The sequence below is a fragment of the Sciurus carolinensis genome, chromosome 3 (genome assembly GCF_902686445.1).
Source record: "Sciurus carolinensis chromosome 3, mSciCar1.2, whole genome shotgun sequence".
NCBI lineage: Eukaryota > Metazoa > Chordata > Mammalia > Rodentia > Sciuridae > Sciurus > Sciurus carolinensis.
Genome location: NC_062215.1, coordinates 112693142 through 112718423, shown reverse-complemented (window position 1 = coordinate 112718423; position 25282 = coordinate 112693142). Strand labels below are relative to the sequence as shown.

At 32.5% G+C, this 25282-nt stretch overlaps 1 protein-coding gene across 2 annotated transcripts; it reads right to left on the bottom strand.

Annotated features, from left to right (window-relative positions):
- Positions 1-4410: 4410 nt before the first annotated feature.
- On the bottom strand, positions 4411-23861 carry Gca (grancalcin). Of its 2 annotated transcripts, none has more exons than XM_047542771.1 (8): positions 23706-23861; positions 19734-19889; positions 12887-12956; positions 9205-9248; positions 8770-8917; positions 6168-6281; positions 5797-5855; positions 4411-5143 (listed from the first exon to the last, which is right to left on the bottom strand). In XM_047542771.1, exons 1-8 carry the CDS (start codon positions 23730-23732, stop codon positions 5117-5119), a joined length of 645 nt encoding a protein of 214 aa, XP_047398727.1. In that variant the 5' UTR covers positions 23733-23861; the 3' UTR covers positions 4411-5116. The 2 variants fall into 2 exon arrangements, with proteins under 2 accessions (XP_047398727.1, XP_047398728.1); XM_047542772.1 differs by lacking the exon at positions 23706-23861 and adding an exon at positions 23405-23520.
- Positions 23862-25282: the final 1421 nt, after the last annotated feature.

The following is a 25282-nucleotide window of genomic DNA, read 5'->3' as shown; positions in this document are numbered from 1 at the left end:
ATAGTATATATACATAATTTAAGAATGAAGCATATAATTTCTGATCTATTTATACATGAAAAATTCAAGAATTTGTAAAAGAAATTATTTTGGGGAAAAAGAAAGAAAATCTCATTAGCTAGATAGAATACTTTTATTAGAGAAGCCAACTACTTCCAACATTTCACAAGATACAGTACTAGATATAGGCATGGTGGTGCTGACGTATTTCACAAAATCACAAAATTGTAACAGTGCTAGAGTTTCACTGAGCTCCATTTAGGATACTAACTAGTAAGCTGGACTGAGTGGTACCAAACATTAAACCTAAAGTTAAAGAAACATAAAAACATTTAACTTACTACCCCTCAAGACCACTGATGAAAAAAGATGTATTGTTTACTTAAAATTTCTGATGACTAAACAGGCTTTAAGTTAATGTAAAATAACCTTTTACAGTGTATGCTTGATGCATTTTTAAATAAGAATGAAAGTATCAAGATAATACTATTTTTTTTGTCTAAGCTTCATATTTTCTTAATTCCTCCCCTTGTTGCTCCTCTACTAGTTAAGGGGGGAAATTATCTTGAACGAAAACCTTTAAATGAAATGTTTTGGTCTTAATGTGGCATGTACTAAGCTAAGGACGGTTTAGTCTGTTTAGTGGCTTAGATTCCCCATCCTTCATTTTTAAGATTTAAAACACCAAGAGAACATTGGCCTATGTGATAAATGAAAAACCAACCAAACTCAAGTAGCAGATACTAGTGAGGCTGATCAGAACATGAGAATCTTAGTCTTAAAAGGCTAAATATTTTAAAACTTGCCATGAGATTAATTATCTCTTGCCATAAGATAAATTTGAGGGTCCTGCATTTAGATAAATATGGGAAAATTAAATATGCATTTAAAAGTTCAGTAAATCTTATGATCATTATTAAATGACCTATAATTTTGAAAACAATATGGGTCTTTAATTAATGTTTCTGGAACTTTAATATTCACACTATTCAGGTTATCCTTTGAAATTTCAGTAATCATCAAAATAAAATTTAATACAATCAACTAAAATGCAAATGACTATATGCATGTATCTATCTATCTATATATATATACACATATTTATATTTTTATGCTTAAGGGAAAAAGTTGGAATTCCCCCAAAATATACCAGAATTGGGAACTAATCATTCCTGGCATAAATGTCTCTGAATATAGCTATTTAATGATGTCTAGGCCCGTTTTTCTTTGTCCCTGTAAGCTTCCCAAATTGCCACCATCTCTTGATGTTACAAAAGTGGCAAACTGAAAATATAACTAGCACATAGGCAAAACCCTATTTATTCTCTAACTAGGGCACATCATAGTGATATAGAAGTGCTGCCTAGGTTTACTTACTATATATTCCGATATACAGAAGCAAACCTGAATTTTGAATACTCACAAAATAATACACAAAGCATATTGCAAGCTACTTGGATAAAAGGGTTATTAAATACATAAAGTTCTTTTCTTTATATGCCAGAAAAATGTGTTTCAAAACAAGTAGAAAAAGACATGGCAGGAAACAATCAAAAGCACAGATTTTTCTAACATTTAAATAATGAACTGACAGTTTTCCCTGAGTTTCCCAGTGTTTTCCTGGAAGATAGTTTTGGGCTCAGTATTCCAGATTAAAGGATACTTTTAGTTTAATATTTGGATATATGTGATGGTTTGATTTTATTCTAGACCATAAATCATCTGAACAGTATTCATTTAAAACCTTGGGGTTGGGATAAAGCTCAGTGGTAGAGCACTTACCAAGCACGTGCAAGGCCCTGGGTTCACTCTCCAGCACTGCACGCACACACAAAATGTACAATTAAAATTTTGTCTGTATTACAAGTTCTAAATATTTTATACGTATCATCTAATATTATGTGTATACTTTAGACATACTATTAGATAATACATTAGCATCATGCATTCATTTGAAAATGCTTAATGCACCATGAAATGATTAAAGATAAAAATGGGATCTTTTAATACAAATTTCAAAGTAGTAAAACAACCCTGGTTGCATTTTAAAGTTTAAGGAAAAGAATGTGCTAACACAAAAGAAGTTCTGGATTCTACTCAACAGATTTAATTTACAAGATTTTAATAAAGTTATTCCTATTGATTTCCCAAAAATACTGTCATAAATGAGATAAAACATATCATTTATAAGATTGTTAGACACAAAAGGACACAGAAAAGCACATTTCTGACAAATAGTATTTATTTTGTTTGTCCAGTTTAGTAATGCCATAAGATTACAAGTAAACTTGATTTGCATATTTTGAAGAAAAATCACAAAATGATTTTTTGTCATTTTTTAAATTGCACAGAGCTTAAACTACCTTAATAAAATACTTTCTTTCAGGGTAAATGCCTTTTCTGGAAATAAATAACTTGAGTACATTTTTGTTACATTTTTTTCTGGATGCATGTTTCAAATAGATTAAATGAGCACAGTCCTTGAAATTACAATCAAAATGGACCAAATGAAAATTCCCATAGTATTGACTTCCCCTTGATGTAATTTAAAATGTGTAAACTGCCACTCGAGGTAGAAGTGCAATACCTGACATTTAACCATTTGGCAGTCTTTTAGATATAGGTGAATTAATGCACTGTTGTTTGAAATGAAGCATAATACTATATATGTAATAAATTTTGTATGATACAAAACTTTACAGCAAGCTATTTGAATGTTTATTAAAAAATTCTCAAAATGACATGGAAACATGTTTACTGTATAAATAAAAGTACTTATACATTAAGAGTGTACATCATTCAGTAATTTACATCATCATAAGTGGGGAATAAGTTAACCAGTACAAACTATCACTATGTTGCAATTGTATCCATCACAAAACAAAAAACCATATCTGTTCACATTAATTATGCTAAAAGCATCAAAAAAGTGAACTGCATTTCTGTTACAAAAATCCTGGTAAAAGATTCTGTCAAGTGTGATTATAAGATTGTTCATTTGATTACAGTATAAAAGAATTGCCTGACAATGAAGCTGAATCAGAGTGGAATACATGTTTCACTAGAAAAAAGGGTTCTGTGGTTAACATTTTGCAATAACCTGGGTCAAACCCTGTCTAATTTCACATGATCGTAGGTACCTTACATTTTCATATGCTAATGTATGTTATTAAACTTCCTCAGGAAGATGAGAATTTCCAATTATGTTTGGTCATGGAAACTTCACAAACCTCCCAAAACCAAAGTGCACAGAAACATCTTTATAAAGGAATGAGGGAATTGAGTGAAGAGTTCTAATACAGAGGGTCATTTGGCAGAAACATTTAAGAATGATAGTGTATGTCAAATTTAAAGTTTTACCTCAACTGTGAGTTCCCAAGTCAGGAAGATTATCATAACTGACCACGGAACAGCATAACTTGGTAATGTATCACCTATAAATTAAGGTTCCAAGTTCCTGGGTCATATCATCACCATTATTCAATTTGAATGATTACACTATCTAGCTGCTTTTTCCTACAACACTTTTAATTATTATTCTGTATTGTTATGGCTCAGGTAATGTCCTCTCACATTAATAAATATATGTCCATGAAAAAGAAAATAACAGTCAGAGGACAAAAGTATACAGAATATATTTTGACCCATTCTTAATAAACTAAGTGAATTTGACAGTAAATTATAAAAAACTGTCAATGCCCAAATAACTATACTTCCTTTCTATGATTTTTAAAAGTAAAATATTATTTAAAATTATATTAATTTATAAAAGGGTTCCATTTCCAAGATGGACTACCATCCATCTTACATCCTTCACAAAATATGGAGCTTTATAAAAACTGTATGTTAATTTGATCACCAGCCAGACTAAAATTATGTCAATTTATAGTCACCTTCAGGCTGGAAGATGTTCAGTTAAAGTGTGAGAAAAACATGTGGTTTATTAAATCTTCATTAAGAAAGACTTAGGATGTTTGCCAAGAAAGAAACTAAATTAATTATGACAGCTTATGCTTGGGATCTTAAAGGCTAAGACCTGGTGACTATGCTTTACAAATTGTTGCAGTAAAACTACCCTGAAATGTTGTTGTGGTATCTCCCATATGCAATACCCCACATTACACATAATCAAAATACTTACTGGTTTACTAATACCAAAGCTACTTGCTAATATTGTCAAATAAGTCAAACTTATAATTTTGTAATATCTAAATAGAGGGATAGCTTACTTGATTTATAACTTTATAAACAGTTGGCATTAAATAACAGCTACTTGGTTTAACAACAAATTTAAAAGTTGATTATTTTTTAAAAATGTATTACTCCCCAAACCTAGATTTAGAGAAAAATGAAATTTCAGGTTATCTATGTTTCACTAATGAATACAAAGCAGAAGAAAAATCTGTTTATTTAAGAACTTTTTATTTCACAGTAGACAGTAAAATATATTGAAGAAAAATACAAACCACAAAAAAAAATTTAAAAAAGGAAAAACAATGCCTCCTATAGTTTTTTCACTATAGATTCAAATTAGGATAAATTTTTGTAATTGCAATTTTCTTCTTCACAGGCAAAAACCTAGGTTATGTTTGATTACGTGATCAAAGAACAAATCCTGCTACAGAGATGGCAAAATATCCAGACTTTCCCTTCTAGCTGACCCTCAAACACCCATATCTACAAATAAAATTCAAAAGTATAATCTGTATCTCTCATATAAGTATAAATAAGTTTATCTAGGCTTTAGTCATTTGGCCTCTTATACAATCTTTTTCTTTAGTACATTCCTCTAGTTTTCATTGTTAAAATTTAAGGTTAAGAAGTTTTGACATCAATTAATTCTGTGCCAGTATTCTACAACAGTGTACAGATATTTGCAAAATGATAACTTTTCTAAAGTGATAACTTCTGAAAAAAAATTCTATATATCATCTACCTACCTACCTGCCTATCTTTTCTTGCTTTGAACTATGAATTAAAGTGAAAACATAGTTAAGTAAAAGATTAAACAAGTAGGAACAGAAAAAGCTCCGAAAGTTTTAATTTAAGTTAGTCCAGTTCACTTCTTCCAAGTAAAATAATTCACAGTATTTCTTCAGGTTCAAATATAAGGCATTCAAATTATCATGGTACCCTGCAAAAACTAATTACATAAGTAAAATTATCACATGGTAACAATAAAATGGTTTTCAACTGATTACATCCCTTAAAAGCTTTTTAATAACTGGAAATGTTTAAGAGTTTCTAAGGCTTATAATTCAGGCCAGTATGTACTAGTAAGAGACTGCTGATTTTATGACTTCCTTCAGTAAACATAACAAAAACAGAACCACAATCCTGAAACATTAAAGCACATGTGAACTATCACTTCCTAACAGCTTCAATTAAAAAAAAAAAAAAACTAGAATCATGTTAACAGCAAACATTTGAAATGAGGAATGAAGAGCTTTATAAATTGTCATAGATTAAAATATCCCATCTCTCTGAAAAGTGAGATCTGCCAAAAGTAAACTACTCTGTGGAAATGATAGTTTTTAACCCTTAACATTTATTTGGAAGATAAACTGATCAAAAACCTGTCATGAAATTTTAAAGTACATTTAGGTTTAATGTGAAGAAAAATTGGTATCTGTACTAATTTTGAATGTTATCTTTACATTCAGCTCAGAAATACAGAAAATAATATGGTATATAAAATAAATTACTTCCAGCATTTATACCCTAAATCACTTACTTTTTTGGACAACTAAGAACACATTTAGAAAACAGTAACAAAGTGGCAAGCAAGATACTTACATCATCATACATTAAGTTCACACACCCTTGTTGCAAGTGATCTCTTCTCCTAAAGAAATCTTTACACAAAGAAATTACTTTTAATATTACAATTTAAAACCTATAATTTCAAATATATAATGTCTCCAGGTACAAAGACTGAACAATTTCATATTCATTTAAATCGTAAGTGATTTAATATTCCAGGCAACTGAGATAGGAAGGAAATGCCATAACTGAATTAAAATAATTTTTCACTATTTATATCAATAAATTTTAATGACTTAAAACTGATTAGATGTAACAATGAATAAAGGGGAAGGGACATATAAAGGGGGTAAATGTTATAAGGAAACAGCATAATATTGAATCAATTTTTAAAAAGTCAATACCTGTCAATGCTCGAAGCTTCACACAGCAAGCAACGTAATCATCAAAGAAAATTCTGCCATTCTTACTATAACGTTTAACAATAGCAGTTAATGTTTGAGGACTCAACCTATAGCCTAAAAAAAGAGATCAATAAAGTATAACTTCTTAAACTAAACACCAAAAGAACATAGCAATATTATTTTTTTCATTAATGAAGTCATACAGTAGATTACCTTTCAAAGTCATTTCACAAAAAATATTAAAAATAAAGCACATTAATATTAAAAATAATCAAAAGGCTTCATTATTAATACTATTAAGGAGTACATAAGCATCATAATTCTATTCTCACCTTGTAATAAAGTAAAAGCTAAGGAAAAGAAAATAATTACCTTTCGTTTTTAAAATATATTTTGGTTTAAAATGTCTATGTATATTTCCTAGGTTTTAACCCTTCAATATTTCAGTTCTGTAACATTTTATAGTTCCTAAAGAATATCAAAGCAAGCCAGGTATAGTGCCACACAAACCTGTAATCCCTGCTACTCAGGAGGCTGAGGAAAGAGAACACAAATTTAAAACCTGGGCAACTAGAGACATCCTGTCTCAAAACAAAAAATGAAAAAATGGCTGAAGATGTAGCTCAGGGGTTAAGAATTTGCTTAGCATATGCCAGGCCTGGTTCGATCTCCAGTAATGAAAGAAAAAAAAAAGAATATCAAAGCAAATACTCTTAGTGATCTTTCCTATCAATCAAATTCTACATTTCCCATTGACTCTTTTTATTTGTTCTTATTAGGTATACATGACAGTAGAGCGTTTATTGACGTATTATACATACACTGAATATAATTTATTCTAATTAGGATCCCATTATTGTAGTTGTACATGATGTGGAATTACACTGGTCATGTATTCATATATGAACATAGGAAAGTTATGTCTGATTTAGTCTATTGTCTTCCTGTTCCCATCTTCCCTTCTTAAGGATCAACATGTTTACTCAAAAGCAGAAAAGGACTGTGGATGTAGCTCTGTGGTAGAGCACCTGCCTAGAAATCCTAAGGCTCAAGTTTGATCCCTAGTCCCCAAACACCCAAAATGTTATTCTTTCTTTTCTTCCAAATTTTTATTTTGTTTTTTTTTTCCACACAGATTTTACTATTTCTTTGGTTCTTTATTCTAGTCCTATTGTCTCCAATAGGAGACATTGGGTGCTCTTATCAAAATGTTTCTGATTGGGACTGGAGAGATAGCTCAGTTGGTAAAGTGTTTGAAAAAAAAAAATTGTTTCTGATCTTTCACCTCCAGCGTCTTTTGTGTTAATTTTAAATTCTATACATACATTATTGTTTTATTACTTATCTCTTAAAATATACACAAAAAAACAAAAATTTAAAACAATAAGATACAAAATAGAAATGTTAATTAATGTGTTATATTTGCTATACCCCTAGGATGGTCCTACAAATTTAATGAGGTGCACACACTTTCCTATGAACAAGGCTGGCCTGCTGTTATTGTCTATATGTTAGTGAATGGGTAAATTCGAAGAAAAGATTCCAATGTATTCAAAGGCAACAGCAATTAAAAACAAATGTAAGAAGAGAATATTCCACCTGAATTTGCAATAATTTGTAACATAGGAAACTTTTAAAAAGTAAATTATAAAGTGAGAGAAATGGCAAAACATGCAAACTACTATAGTTATATGAAAATGCATATGGATCTTCTGAAAATTATATTTATTTTCTAACATTTGGCTGAATAAAAGACCAAGTTTAATCCATTAGATATTAAGGCTCTATAAATGAACTATACATTTTTATATGACTAGTACTGTCAGTAATAAATAAATTCAAAAGTCTATTTATAAAACAAAAATATCACTGGTTTGAGTTCTTTAAATTGTATTTGAGACAAGTCCATGTGCATTGAGTTCATATTTTAATTTTCAAAAAGTTAATTTTCATATATTTTGATTATAAATAATTACGAATAAAAGTATGAGGGTAAGAAAAATAAAGTTACTTAAAACTGCATTAACTGTGAACAAATTAAGCACCTTTGTGTATTTTTACCTTTTGAAAGCAGACCAAGAAAGAACCTTAGCTTATTAGAAGTGTGATTAAAATAAAGTTAAATTCTTTTGAAATATTCTAAAACGCTATCTTCCCATACTGAAGTATTATGGTACCTCTTGGGTGTTCTATATTACTAAGTGAAAAAGGTGAGAAAGCTTGGTTTTAGGTGCTAAAAAACTAGACAGAAATTTGTGATTAAGATTAACTTTGTTCCCAAATTAGAGATCCTCCCCAACTAACCAAAGAATACAATATAAGTGTGAGTACTAACCATTAAAGAATAAATTTAAATACACCCAAAAAATTTAGAATAGAATGGAAGATCACCTTTTGGAAAAAAAAACAAAAACAAAAACAAAAAAAACACAGTTAATATAATTTTGTTAAGGTCTTTTGTCAGAATTTACCTACAGCTTTACCTCAATTAGGGAACTGTTGGTGAAAAATACAGCCCTTATTATCTTAGTAAACTGAAGAAATTAAGATTCATATGATCAAAGATGATCTGCATAGATCGACAAAATTTTAAGATTCTTACCCATGATAGCAATGGCTTGACTCAACTCATGATGCTCCACTGTGCCACTTCGGTCTTGATCCATGGTCATGAAGTTCTGTTTCCAGGCATTAAGAGCTGCCCAAAGCTCCTTGAATTCATTAAATCCCATTTTTCCTGTATAATCTCTCTGATAGTTTTGTTAATGAAAATAAGTTTTGGGACCTGAAAAAAATTCACCTGAGCCAAACTTTATATAATTGGCTAAAAAATAAGTACACATCTACAAGGGTAGCCTAAATCAGCATATGAATAGATTTCTGCATAAAAATAGAAATGTCTAGACAGCTAGCAGGAGCTCAAAAATATTTTTAAACTCTCGTTTACTAATTGGTGGTCATTTAAAACTAAAAACGGGCTTAATATTCAGAAAGCAATAACTATATTCTAGTATTTTCTATTTTCATTCAAGGATACATCCAACATGGCAATCATAATTCTGCAGGTTTCCAAACTGAAGGCTGAAAGACATTCCATATTTTAACTGGAATCTGCTCAATTTTATCTATGTAAAATTATGACAACCTTTATTTCCCAAAGAAAATATTTTAAAATTATCCCAAATACAAAATCACCATAATTAACAAACTTTTATTGAATTTTAAGCAGAAAATTTAATGTCTTCAAACTAATCATATGTCATGAGGGATAAGCAATTATGAAATAACTGAAAATTACAGTGCTAGAGGTGTCACAGGTGTTTAAAGCACTTGATTTTGCCTGGGGTCTGGAGAAGGGAAGGGCTTCAGTCTTCCAATGCAAATGCTAACTGGGGTTTAAGTAGAACTTTGACCTGTATTCAGAGATCACAAAGTGTGAAAGATTTAAGAGTACCCATAAGTGGCATGTAAGTACATCAGAAAGACAAACAAGGGCCAGATAATAACCTCTTCAATGCCACTCAAAAGACTAATTTAAGGTCACTGAAGAATTTTAAGAAGCAGAAGAGAAATTCTAAATTTTCCATTCTAGAGACTAGCTTACAATGCATAGACTATAAAGTGAGATGATATAGAGGGAAGAAAAGCATTTGGTGGCTTAATACAACAGACTAAGGAAGAAAAAAATGAGCCTCTGACTGAAGTCACTTTCCCCCTTCCCCACTTTGAGGGGGAGGGGAGAAGAAAGGAAGAAGAAATCAACACAAGCTATCTTAAAGTCAGGGGTTGTTAGACATAGTAACACTTTCACTTATATTACTAGAAAGAGCCCATTAGATAAACTTTAATTGTTCTAATCCTTATCACAATTTCATCCAACCACTATACTGATTTATTTTGAGAAGAATAATTATTACCACTGTTCACTTAGGCCTAAAAAAATCTTACTTAGAAGAATGAATGAGTGGATAAATAACTTTTAAATTAATCAACTTCATCTTATGCTACTTGATGACATATTTGAAAATTTAAAAAGAAAATTACACCAGTTAAATTTAGACTCACTAAGAAAAAATTATAAAACATTCTACAAGTTAAAGTAGATGATTTTCATGAAACAATAAAGTGCCACTGTTAGAGTTGTTGGTAATAGTATTTTTGAATTGACAATACTGAATGAGAACTCATTAAGAATCAGGTAGTGAGCTGGGGATATAGCTCAGTTGGTAGAATGCTTGTCTCGCAAGCATGAGGCCCTGGGTTCAATCCCCAGCACTGTAGGAAAAAAAAAAAAAAAAAGAATCAGGTAGTGAATGTTATGTGATTTCACATAAGCATACTAAATGTATAACAGTCTCAGTTTTGCAGATGAAGAAACATAGGCCCAGAAAGATAGCTACCCAAGTTGATAAAGCTAACAGAATGATCATGTCTGATATCCAATGTTCCTTCATATAAAAACTACTGGGGAGGGGGTATTAATATTAGAAATTTCTGGAATAGTATTCTACCACCTGCCAAGTAAATAATATCTGTTTTGCTTTAAGATTAACTTGGCATATATTCACAAAGTAAGAGAATCTGAATGGATGATAATAAATGGCAAAAATTAAACAGACAAATAAGCACATCTTCAATCTGAGAATAGAATCATGTAAGGATGACACATTTTTGACAAAGGGTAGAGAAGATTTTAGTTCAAGAAAGTTGACAGGTTTTTACTTCCTCCCCACAACCCACTAGAATGGGTAGTTATTTTAAAAGATAAAAACCTGTAGAGAGAAAGAGAATGAGAGAGGAAACAAAAGGAAAAGACATTGTAAGTTATAAAGTCAAAGGATGTGAGTTAAGTAATGTTTACTCAAAATTAACAAAAGCTCAGAAGCAACCTAGTTACCTTAGGAAAGACTCCAAGTATCAAAAGTTGAATGGGCAGTACTTCTGAAAATGCGTGTAAATGTGGAGATACAAACAGAATTGTGTGAATGTCCACATAAGGAGCATTTAAAGCCCCTAATCCCCTCTCAGTTTCCATTTGGTTGGATGGTTCTCATTCCTGCTCTAAATCCAGCAGAATTTTATTCTCCAGAGAAGTCTCTAGACTGTAGTATATCAGGCACAGCTCAAATGAGTTATTTACTAAAAATAAGGTAATTAACTGAATATTTACAAAAGTTTTGAGAAACCTGTTGAGTCCACTTCATCTCCCTTGCTGTCAGAAGATAAACTGGATAACCACCCACAAAAGAAATCCCTAAAGATACCAACACTCAAAGTTCTACAACAGAAGTGCCCAGATGAGAAACCATGTACTGAGGTCCATGATCAAACTTAACCATGATGTCAGGACTTGTGGTCAGCATTTTAGCTAAATATGAGCAACAAAAGTATCATCAAGCACCTGAGAAAACACAGGAAAGATAACCAAACAAACTGGGGATATAAAAACAACTTGTAAGAAGTAACAGTAATGAGGGAAGAAAAAATCAAGTATATTAATAGTCTTTGAGAGATTAAAAAGAAAGACATGACAGTGAAAACAAAAGACTCAATAGATGTTTTAGAAAATAAAGTTGAGGACATTTCCCAAACAGTATAGAAGAAAGAGAAAAGTAGAAGACCTAGTTAAAATAACATGCATTACAGAAAGAAAAAATAGAGAAAACATTATTGAAGAAAATTACCCAGAACTAGAGTAAATAAGTTTCCAGACTGAGCACAAGCACTGAGTTTTCCACACAATGTCACTAGGCAAATCACTGTGGAATTCCAGAATACGAGGAACGAAGCTCGCAAACTTCCAGAGAAGAAAAGCAAATCACATATGGGCTGTAAATGAAAAGACAAAACAACAATGGAAGCTGGAAACAATGAAGGAATGCCTCTAAAATTCAAGATGGAAATGATTTGTAACCTAAGACTCTGTACCTGACCTCAAATCACTCCATTCTGAAGATAGAATGAAATAATTTATATATATAATGAATCATATATATATATGGTCCTCAAAATTTACCACCAATGAACTTTTATTAAGAAGCTACTTAAAGATAAATTTCATTGAATTAAGAGATTAGAGTTTTTTTTTTTTTTAATGTGGAAAGCAATGTGTCAAGAGATTGAGTGAAGGGGTCAACAAACTCAAGAAGGGAAAGACAGCTCCAGAATAATGCTGAAAGAAAGCCAGTATGAGAGTCACACATAGAAAACAGAGCACAATGGAAAGTTCTAGGTGATGAGAAAGATAGAATACCCAACTTCATTAATTTCAGGAAAAACAAAAAGTTAAATAAAGAGGAAAAGTAATCATATATTTTCAAAAGACACAGTTATGAACAGTATGTACATACCAAAAAAATACTGATTACCTAACCAAAATTACCATACCACTGTATTGTGTGATGGGAGAATGGGAAGTATTCCTGTATGGAGGGGAGGGACAGGATCACTTCAAGGTTGAAAGAGAGTTTAATCCTCTCAATTCCAGAAGAATCATCTAAAAAGAGGCCTCTTCTATCTGTAGTTAATGTTGAGAAGAAAGGAATGTACAATGAATAGTTTATATTCATAACTGGACCATTTGGCTGAACCATCAAACTCTTCATGTGCATGTATAAACTGCTATGAAAATTTTAAATATATTTTAATTATGGGGACACGAAAATTAGAAAATGAAGATCTTATTCCAGTTTCAAGAAAAGAGGGGGAAAAGATCTTACGAGAATAAGTTCCACTAATTCCAGACTGTGTCAAACATTTCTGAAGTTCTTCAGCATCCACTTCACCATCCTGTTAAAAAATGATAAACTTATTTAATGTGTAGTTATATAAAAGCCTATTAAAGGGCTGTGGTTGTGGCTCAGTGGTAGAGTGCATGCTTAGCACGAGTGAGGCACTGGGTTTGATACTCAGCACCACATAAAAAATAAATAAATGAAATAAGGGTATTGTTTCCATCTATGACTAAAATTTTTTAAAAATTTTAAAACATATTAAAATGTTAATTAACCATGGCAGCTCAAACAGGAAACATCCATTTCTCAGAACAGTGCAAAATTTTAAAGAGCATTATTGACAGCAAAGGTGTATTACAGAACATCATGCAATGAATCATTTTCTCTATTTCTGAAAAAATAGCACACTCACTCTGTCCTATCATAGTTCTAAACAATATATTGTGGAAGTCATTTAACCACTTTTTAAAGTAATTAGAAAAATCCCTACTTTTTTTTCAAAAAGTTCTCCAAAACATTCCCAGTCAGTTCATTTTGGAAAGGAACTATTTCTAAAAGAAAACTTCATGTTGAATGCTTACGAGCAGGGAAACATATCCTTTTGTCATCTCATAATTACCTCTAGCAAAATTGTATAGTCCCCTACATTGTATTGCTATTCCAATTAGTGTCCAAACATTCCTGTTTGAATTTATGGGAAACGACAATAGAAATGAAACAGAGTATTCTCCTTATGTATCATACCTAATCCTATTTTCTACACAAATGTACAGTAAAGTAATTCACTTGGAAATATCACATACATTGCTACACATGCAAACTAAGACTATGAGAAAAGATTAAGAAGGTAAATTTAAGACATATGCTTCATAAAAATCAAAAAACAAAAACTTAAAAAAAACTTTTAAGAAGTACTTAAATACTCACATTCTACCAGATCTTTGGCCATGAACCCCTAAACACAATGCCAAATAATGGTTCTAATAGAAATTAAAAAGTATTGAAAAGAGTCTTCTCAATGGAGCATCCTTAAAGTACTGCCAACTAAGAGTATCTGATTGCTCCTTCCTAGGTTCTGCATGGTTTGGGTATCTTTATTAAATTTTATATTCTATAGTCATAAAATTATACTTTAAGAAAAACTACCCATTTCTTTAGACTTACAGCTATATTACAAATATTTTCAAGTTATAGGAACTTTACAAGAACTTTGGGGCACATTTTATTTAACCAACATTTATCCACCTCCCTATTAGAAGTCTTGAAGCGACTGCTTCAAATGACTATTATATTACAAACCTCTTTCCAAAACTACATGTTCTGAGCAAAAATGAACAATAAAACACCCTACTAATTAATTTGGAGACCTGCCACTGTCAATACCACCTCGGTGAAATGACAGACACAAATGCCATGCTGCTGTCACTATGGCATACTAAATTTTAAGACTCTTTTACAAATTATTAGAAGAGGCAAAGGTAGAAAGTGACTTTTCTTTCTTTTTGATTTAAAAAAAATGTCTTTTAGCACACTGAAAGTGATGTGATTATAAATTATCTTTTTCCTTAACTCTTGTTAAGTGGGAAAATGCTATTCTATTTGAGGATTAAATTAATGAGAAGTTACTAAGCCTCCTGAGTTTTTTTTCCATTTAAAAAAACAATGTATCATGCAGAAAACACAAAGAATGCAAAGAATGGAATGTGCATACCATACAAACTTGAAACTTTCAAGAAAAATTTGAGTGTACTGAAAATTTACACCAATCCAATTAAAAAGAAAAGAAATAAATCCTATATGTCAGATGATATTTTCTATTCAACCACCAGCTTGTTCTGTAACATTTTACACAGAAGTCCACCAGCCCATACCAAATATTTCTCTAAATTCTATACTTTTAGACAATGAAGAAGGAACTGAAGGGTGTGGAGATTCTTTGCAGTGAATAGAGAAATCAGACATGAAAAACTTGAAAAGATACAAAGCAAAATTTATTGCAAATTTTAGTTGAAAAACATGAAAGTTATTTTAGTATCATTTTTATGAATTGAATGAAAACTAGGAAACAGCTCACTATTTCTTCTCCTACAAAATAAAACAGCTTTAAACTCTTGCGTGCCACATTTCTATGTGCTCATTTATTTGCAAAGGCCTAAGCTTCCCTCACACACTCCTTTGTCTAGATAGATACAACCTAGAAAAAGTCAACTTATATGTCTTGTTCTTCAGAAGTAAATATGTATTCTCCCTAAGAAAAAATAAATTTACTATTTTACCAAAGTTGAAAATCAGAGGCTATAAAATGCAGGACATCGTCCATTAATTGCCTCAAAAAGTGCCAGTTAAATCTCTGATATTTTATCTGTTTTGTTTTGTTTTTTTTTAATATCTCTCTCTCCCTCTCTCCCTCTCTCTCTCTCTCTCTCCTCTCTCTCTCTCTCTCTCTCTCTTTTTTTTTTTTTTTTTTTTTTTGAGACAGGGTCTTGACATGTTGTCCAGGTTGGTCTCAAGTGATCCTCCCACTTCAGTCTCCTGAATAGCTGGGATTATAGGCAGATGCAGTTGTATCCAGCTCATCATATGAAACCTTTATGAGAGATATAAGTAAAGTCACTGAAATATAAAATCCTTTCCTTCCAGGTACACTGTGCAACTAGATACTTGGGTTTATCTTCTAAAACTAAGCAGACTTAAACATGATTGGTAAACTTGTCTGTATTTTAATGTTATAAATGTAAACATTCTTGAATTGGCTGTAGAAGCTTTACAGACTCAAGTACAGTCAATACTAATATGGAGCAAATGCAAGCAAAGGATCAGATCCTGTCTTTACTTAAAATCAAGAAAAAGAATTGGTCACGTTGCTCATCCCTGACTTTTTTTGGTTAATTTTGATTTTTTACAAATATATATTAAAGCATGATTTATTGTAATTACTGTTTTTTAAAACCCTCTTAAATTTTGCTTCTCAAGTTTATTGCCTGAAGGTCACAAGATGGCTGCTGTATAAGGATTTAAATTTACTTTTAGATAAGCTGTTAATTATTTCAGGACAGTTAAGAGCCCATTCTTTCCCCTACTGATATGAAATGCTACCTTCATCATATACAGAATTCAGGAATAAGTTTTAGTCTACCTGTTTATTTTTAAACAGTTATATTATCACCATTATGCAGTAATTTGCCACATAACAATGTTTCACTAAACAAAGACAACACACACACTAGTAGTCCCAAAAGATTATAATAGAGTTGAAAAATTCTATCACCTAATGTAATCATTTGGATGAGTCTCCATGTGTAAAAGGTTTGGCCACTAGTGTGGCACTACTGGGAGGTGGTAGAATCTTTTGGAAATGGAGCCTAGCAGAAGAAAATTAGGTCACCCAGAATATGCCCTCAATGGTGATTGTGGGGCTCTGATGTCATCCTCTATCTGCGTCCTGACCCAATATATTAGTAGTTTGTTCTGTTACACAGTACCACCATGATGTGCTTCCCTGGCCAAGGACCCTTAGTAATGTGACCATTCAATTCTAGACTGGAACCTCCAGAACTATGAGCCAAAATAACCTTTTTCTCTTTATAAGTTAACTGCCTCAGGAATTTCATTACAGTAACACAAAGCTGACTAATACATCTAGAGTGGTTTTATATGTCATAATGTCAGATCACAATGCATTATTCACATTTGCTGTGATGCTGATGATATATACAAACATGCTGTGCAGCCAGTTGTATAAAAGCATGGCACATACAACTAGGAATGGTACAAAATATTTGATTATGAAAATAAATGGCTATGTTACTGGTTTATGTACTTACTATCTATATTTCTTAATCATTATTTTAGAGTGTACTTCTTATATATTAAAAAATGTTTACTGTAAAACAGGATGCCACATTACCCTGGCAGTAGCCTCATACATCTCATGTTTACTATGTGTCTTGATTACATCCAAAGGCCACATGAAATTACTGACTTACCACCTATGCTTCTATAAGTACACTCTATGTTTGGTCAAAGATGAAATTGTCTAATGATTCAGAATGTGTCCCAGTAGTTAAGCAAGGCATGACTGTGATTGTATTTTTTATGATTCATTAGTATCAGTATGATATTTTATTTTGATTTAATATTTATTCTCAGTGATATAATCTCCTAAATAAACTTTAGAATCACTTAGGGAAGTAGATAAAAAACAAAATTAAAAAAACTTAGGAATTTGATTCAAATATTATTTGGAAAAAACTGCCATCTTCTAATACTGTTGCGTCTCAAGAAAAAAAGTGTCTTATTTCTTCTCTGCTCTCACACTTCAGTCAACACACAGAAATCTTCTGACACAGATATATGGGGATTTCTCTCCCCATGGTACTAAAAAAAACCAATTCTGAGGTAGATACCAGGTAGGTGTCCTCTAGTTCAACGTAGTTCTTACACTATGAACCTAGAAATAGCACCTGATCCCACAGCATTCAGTCTCCAACTGTACCCACTTTAGACCCAGTCACTATTTCCAGGCTTCCAGAACTTCTGACTGACCCACCTACAAGTTGGGGTTCCCACAGGCCCTTCTTCATGTTTGATTATTTGGTAGACTGGTTCACAGAACTCAGGGAAACACTATATTTACATATGTGATAAAATATATTTTGAAGGATTCAAACCAGCAACCAGAGGAAGAGATGCATAGGGCATGGTCTGGAAGGGTCCTGAGCCCAGAAGCTTCCATCCCTTGGATAGATGAATAAGAACCTTCCATGAACCGCCACACACTTAGCTACCGAGCAGCTCTGTGAACCCCATCTTTTCGGGTTCAGACTTCATGGCATCAGCATGATTGCTAATAGACTAGGTAAGAAAACCCCACAAGACCTGTCTTTTTACTCTGCTTGGCCTCTGTGCAGCATTCCTTCCTTCAGGGTATGGGAGGGAACTCCTCTGGAAAAGAGTCTTATGAACTCCTGTCAGGTAAGGTAAGTCAGAGAATACAGAGAATTTCGGCTATATCAGAAAAGGGAAAATTTCTATGATTTGCCTTGGGGAAGAGAAATCCTAATTTCTATGCCCTTTGTCCTGCCACAGGGAAGGACTTATGAGCTAAGAACTATGGACAAAAACATATACAAAAATATAAATAAATATTTATATGTGTGTGTATATATAATTATTACAATTATATAATATACATACATATACAAATATATATCACAATTATATTCTTTCCTGTTTTGAATACTCAAAAATTCTTTTATAAAAAATGCAACTGATAACTCATAAAAATGGATGTGATACATACTTCATTTAATTCCACCTGAACTTCCACAAGATAATGAATATAAAATTATTTTAAAAGGAATAAATTGTGGTATAGTAAATAGTAGTTGCAGTAGGAATAAAGGAAAAAATTTTGCCTGACCACATAATTACTTATTGTTACTAATATTTCACATGCAGAACTCATGTACCTGAATTGGCAGGTATTATGACCCTATTAGTTATAATAAAGCCTGCCTTTTAAATATTTATTCAAATTTATTAGAGATTAATAACATGATAATACCATAGTATACCATTAAGATAATAATTTCTGTAATATTTTTGTTAAAGATAGAAAAATATGTCCTCACATGATTATATGGATAATCTTTTTGAAAAACTGCACAGTCATATAAATAAAAAATCACTACAAATGATATAACTTCTGTGGACAACTTGAATAAATTTATGATATTTTGAGGTGATTTCCTATTATACTGTTTGACATATTTGGGTTTAAAATTATACGCACACACATGCATACACACACACACTTTTTTTTTAATGGAATGAAGAGCAAAGTTAAAAAAAATTGCTACTTAGATTATATACTAATTGCTGTAAATATCTCTTACCTTTCCTCAAATTTGCAATATTCATCCTCATTTGCTATAAAAGGATGTTCAAGCTAAATGTAGTTAGCTTTACATTATCAATCACTCAAATGCTTCTCATTGTCAAACATAGTGAAGGAATTATTAAAAAGATTTAAGTAAGAGATAAGATAGTTCAAAATAAGAAAACATCTAAGTACTATAATACTTATGTTTTGGTGATATACTTAAATACTAGTAACAGAATCCTTTGTCAAAACATTTCAGCAAGAAAAGTGTCTTAGTCTGTTTTCTGTAGCTATAACTGAGGCTGTGTAATTTATAAAGAAAAGAGGTTTATTTTTGCTTATGTTTCCAGAAGCTTGGAAGACACGGGCATGAGCTCTGTTTTTGCAAGGGCCGGGTGCTGTTGGCAAAAAAAAGCAGAAAGGGCAAAAGTGTGAAGACCAGAGACAAGTGTGCCAGAGAGAAAAATGGGAGGTGACTGACTCACTTCAAAACAATCCACTCTCAAAATAATTAACCCACTCTTTCAGGAATCCCATCATCATTTGATGAAGATGCCCTAAAGGCCTCTTAAAGGCTCTACTACCTCTCAATACCATTGCACCAGCATTTACATTTCAACATGAGTTTTGGTGGAGACAAACCACATCAAACCACAGAAGATCTCCTACTATGTAGAGAAGAATTAGATTTTTCCACTTTGAAAATGTTTCCTCTTTCAGTCAATAACTATAATATATTAGGTACTCATTCATGTCAAGTGACTTTTAAAAATAAAATAATTGTGACTGTCCTCATCTTTAATGTCAAGAACAAAATCAGCCTAGATAAATTTAAAACTAAGTTCCAAATGCATTTAAACTGATATACTATGTGAAATACTTGACATTTCTTTTGAATACCAATCATTTTTTAAAACTAATATTTGTGCAATGATTTTAACATCTTACCTGTCCAGCAACAGCAGTGAAATAAGACCACATGGCGTCATCAGCTGAAGAATAATTGTCTGAATATGCTGGGTACCCAGAGTAACCACCAGGAAACATGTTTGGACCTGTTCCTGGCACCTGCATTCCTGGCATCTGACCACTAAAATTTCCAAACTAAAAGAGTAAAAGAGAAGATAAATAATACAAAAGTTATCCATTACAGTTGACTGCAAAGAAAATATTTATTGAAAGTCCACTGAAAAGTAAAACTATAGTTTCCAAAAGCTTCCAAACATAATTATCACAAAAGTTTAAGCTACAAAATGCTGCATACCTAACATTAAGACACAGTTCATTATCATTTGTTATCCAGCATTAAAAGAAGGTTAAAAAAAATTCTAGGCACTAAGAACTTAATTCAACAAAAGAATATAAGGTATAAGTTTTTAAAGTGTACCACCATCATCATTGAAATAAATAAAAAGTAAAACATGTAAAATTTCACCTATAGTAAAACTAGGGATTATACATCAAGACACATCACATACTTAGAAGAAAATGTGGTCAATACAATGAACCTGTGACCTAATCATGGGAAACTGCTTACAGCTCAATTACCCTCTCCACTATAAAAGATTTATTTTTCAAAAAATCAAGATGGCAAGAAAAAAAATCCAGAGTGATAATCCTAAGAACAGTCATCTCCAATACTAATGTGAAAAAATAATAATACTCATGAAATAATAATATTAGGCAGTTAATATTTTTTGAGAGCTTTTGATATCCCAAGTACTACTCTCGGTACTTACCATTGATTATGTTATTAAATTTTCACAACTCTGTGAGATATGAAAGTATGAGATATGTCCTTTTTGCAGTTGAGGTTCTGAAACTTCAAGATTTCATGAATTGGTAAAGGTAAAATCGCTAGTAAGAAGTAGACCACATATTCAAATATAGTTATCCTTAGAGACGTGTGGATAAATCCTATCCACATTTATTTCCTGCTATGGCTACAGTTTCTCTCTTCTTTACTTTTCACTTTGGGACGTGGTATACACTTTTAATACCTTAGAAAAGCATTTTGCTCAGTACTTTTTAAGAGTCCTGAGGAGGAAGAGGTAGTAAGGTTGTGCAGTTATCCCATTTTAAACAAAAATCTTCAAGACCTGCATCTTTGAAGGATGCACAGAGATGGCAAAGGCAAAAAGAAAAAAGAATTTCAAGTATGAGGGAGAAAAAAAGAGGCATATTAAGCAGGAACCTACAAGTATTTTGAATAGGATCCATCAAGGCAAAGGTCTGGGGAAATGCATTCAAGAAAAGTGGACAAAATGAAGAATATGAAGCAATGAAGTAGAAAACATAAGATAGTCAACCTTAAAACAATATGTTGAGCTGGGTATAGTGGCACATGCCTGTAATCCCAGCAGCTTGGGAGACTGAGGAAGGAGAATTGCAAGTTCAAATACAGCCTCTGCAACTTAGTGAGACCCTGACTCAAAATAAAAAAATAAGGGGGATGGTGTGGCTCAGTGGTTGAACACATTAGTATTCTTTAAATGTTCTGCTTCACTATTCCTAAACATGTTTTGAAAAATCATATACCTTTTTCCATATTTTATGTTCATATACAAAGTTTTTTATTGTACATTATACTATTATACATATTATAAATGCAATGTCACATGTAAATACTGACATTTACAAATAAGAAAAAGTTATTTTATAAAAATAAAATAAAATATTATGATAATTTTTAAAAATTATTTGTTAGTTATTTTTATTTAAAAATAAAACATTCCACATAACTCTTTGGAATGTGTCCATTGTCATCTATGAGCTATAATGGTTAGATAACTGCTCCCATCCACTCATTTAAAAATCATGAAATGATTCCTTCTATAATATTTACAATTTTGCATGTTTTTTGTTTGTTTGTTTGTTTTTGGTAACAGGGATTGAACCCAGGAGTACTTAACCACTGAGCCCCAGCCCCAGGTCTTTTATTATATTTTATTTTAGAAATAGGGTCTCCCGAGTTGCTTAGGGCCTCACCAAATTTCTGAGGCTGGCTTTCAATTCCAGATCCTCCTGTCGCAATCTCGAGAGCCCACTGGGTTTACAGACATGGGCCATCAAGCCTGGCTAAATTTTGCATTTTCTTTTTATTCTTTGAACTCATTTTTACTCTTTGAACTCAAAAATATATGTCATCTAAAAATTAAAAATTTATTTTTTGTGACCAACATGAGAAGTGAAGAAAAATCCTTCAGATTCAATTATAATTTTTAGTATACAATTAGTATGATGAAAATAATACAATTTTGATATAAAAATTATTATTAAACAAGTAAAAATTTATTATAAATGCATTTCAAAAGATGAATCATTTACTGGGTCAGATAAAAGGATACTTTCAAAACAAACAGGTCTAACAGCTACCATTTTCTATTTTTTATATATAAAAATATTAATAAGGTATAGATTGATTATACTTAATATATTTCATAAAACAATATTAACTATCTCATCAATATATTCCATGTAAAGATATAATGCATATTTTACCCTTGGATTTTACCCAATACATCTTAAAAGAGTTCCACTGAAAAGAATTAACTTTATTAATCTATACTGCTTCCTGGGTTAAAGGGTTTTTTTGTCTGAGCTACTAATAAGGAGTTAGAGAATAGCTGTGAAGAGTTGCTTCTGTTTGGTTAAGTAGAGAAAAGCATTAAATGTTTAAAATATGTTCAGAACTTTCCTTCCATTAAATACAAACACTGATAAAAATGGGGATAAGGAAGTGGCAAATTTTTTTGATGAATATTTTATTACTATCTTCAATGTGCTCTACCACATACACGAAATCATTAGTAAAAGTTTCTAACCGGAAACTTCAATCTAATTAAAATATGTAGAAAGTAGTGAAATTTCAAATGCCCCATGGTTTCAAGCTATTCTGATTAATTTTGAAGGAGATTTTACTTTCCTTAGGCAATTTAAACTTCCTTAGTAAATTTAAGGACTGAAGGCAGACATTGGAAACTGGAAGATGACAGAGGGAATTCATGTACCTTTTCAAACAAATCAATTTTAGGAACGAGTATGTGTCCAAAGTTGAGGGCCTGTAAATCCATTATCTTAAAAAATGATTCCCACTTAGTCCTAGGGATTAGGAATAATTCCTTTCAACACCACTACCACACACCAATGTCAATTCTTCTATTAAAATTAACAAAACACAATTTCCCTTTTTAGGAAAAAAAATAATTCAAATAAAAATGGAAAACAGGTTACCTTCTGCCTGCACCCTAGTGGACCTTCCCACACTACCACTTTGTAAACACAAAGCATGCTCCAGGCACTCTGAAAATTACTGATAGAAAGGCTGAAGATTTGGATTCCTTTCCAAAAGGAAGATACTAGCCACAAGATACTACAATTAAGACTTTCAAAGGCGATGGAGAATAAACAGTAACATAAGAAAGAGTAATCTTCACACCTTCAAAAACAAAGTCTAGAAAAACAGATCGCCCTTTAAATAATAAAAAGTATAGGGGTATTTGGAGTACATTTGAATGTAAGGAATATAAAAAATGAGAAGTGGTAAGAAAGAAATTTCAGAATGAGAATCTGTAGCAAAACTGCATGGGGAAGCGGGGAGAACCCTAAAAGATTATTACCAAAGGAGAAGGATGTTTTGTTCCTCCATTCCAGGAAAAGAAGTTTCAAAAACACACTTCACACGCAATGTCACATTGAGGGTCGAGCCCTGGGGATCCCCAAGGACCGGAACACCTGCAGTTCCACATTAGCCCGCCCAGCCCCCGCTTCCAGCGCCACCCACGATTCTGCTCCAAGCCGTCTAGTACCAGTCACCAGAGAAGGGCTCAGGGGCAGTGGGCGGAACCGCACAGTGGCACCGCCCGCCCGGGCCACACGCCCGGCAAGGACTGAGGCCGTGATGAAGTAACCAGGACTCACCCCTCCTCCGTATCCCGGGTAGGCCATAAAGAGCCGATCGAGTATCACCCACTTGTCACTCTTCTGAGTAGGCGTTCGCCCTGGTGGGAAAAGGGCAGGTGCAGGTGCAGCTCAGGCTGAAAGCCACTCAGTCCCTACGGGTCGCGTTCACGCCTTCAAGCCCGCCTCCCTGAGGTCCAGCCCTCGCCCTGCCTAGTTCCGATTGGCCGAATCCTGCCTTTCGGCGCCGGCACGGAAAGAGCCCGCCCCTTCCCGGAGTCTAGCCGCACCCTCCTCGGCTCTGATTGGCTATCAGGGCTCTGGGAGCCGAGTTCATGCCTGTTCAGCTCTTATTGGCTCACTCAAGTTCTTAACCAACAAGCGTCTTCTATAATTTCCTACTCTCTCCCGAAAGATTCTCTAGGCCACCGTTTCCTAAAGTTTCTTTTCTCCCTAGAAAACCAAAACCGGTCAGTACGTCTACTCAGACTCTTTTGAGCTTGGACTTCAGTCATCTTTGAATTTCAAAATATGCAATTAAATAATATTTGCTTTTGTGTAGTGTTGATGTTACAGCAGAACTTCGAAGCCGTGACCATAGGTATGCCCCAAGGGAGTACTTCTATAGTAAACCCCACTTGACCCCAAATTTAGGAGTCTGGCCCCAATTGTCAAAGGCAGGAAAATAAAAATATAGGACATCTAGTTAAATTTGATTTTCAAGTAGGGTATGTCCCAAATATTATACTCATATACATTTATATTTAAAATTCTTTTGCTGCTTATATATCAATAATGCAGGTGTCTTGTACATTATCTGGCAACCCTACCAGAGACTCAAACTTTGGGAAACACTTAAATGTTCTTCCTAACTTTATATACCAGAGAATATCTTGGTTTTTATCATTTGGTTAAAAAGTTAATTAGTTTCGATTTATTAAGTAAATGACAAATCTGCTTTTTTCTGCAATGCAAATGAAATTTATAGCTCTGAGTTTAAAAGAACAGAATAACCATAGATTCAGTTTTAAGACAAAACCAAGATGATGATATTTCTAGTGACTGCTGAAGAATAAGAGAAGAGCTAACATATTTTGTAATATAAGGATGTCAAAAAAAGCGTTAACTATTAGCACATGAAATCAGTTTTGCAAAGCTTAACTATTGTTTAGCTCCGCCACAGAGGAATATCTTAGACATTGTGAAACAATTTTACCAGGAAGAGGCAGAGATAAAGGAAGATTGCAAATGGACAGGCTACTCTTGAGAAAGTGTCAGTTCCTCTGACACAATAAGAAATACTTAACCAATATAGTGAAATTACTGGGATAAATAAATAAGTAGAGAGGAATGGTAAATCCTATTTGGTAACAGGAAAGAATGTATGAATCATTAAGGTGTCTAGTGATAATATATTAGAAAGCAGAACAAATTGTTGCCAAGCAAATACACGGAATTAACCATATATTTAAATAAGTACTTAGAAATGATTATGTATATTTACTCTGTTGGTCTAAATCTAGGAACAGAACTTTCAGGCATCTTCATCAAAATAATCATACTCATGCATAGCATTTGTGCATAGTGGGTGTCAGATT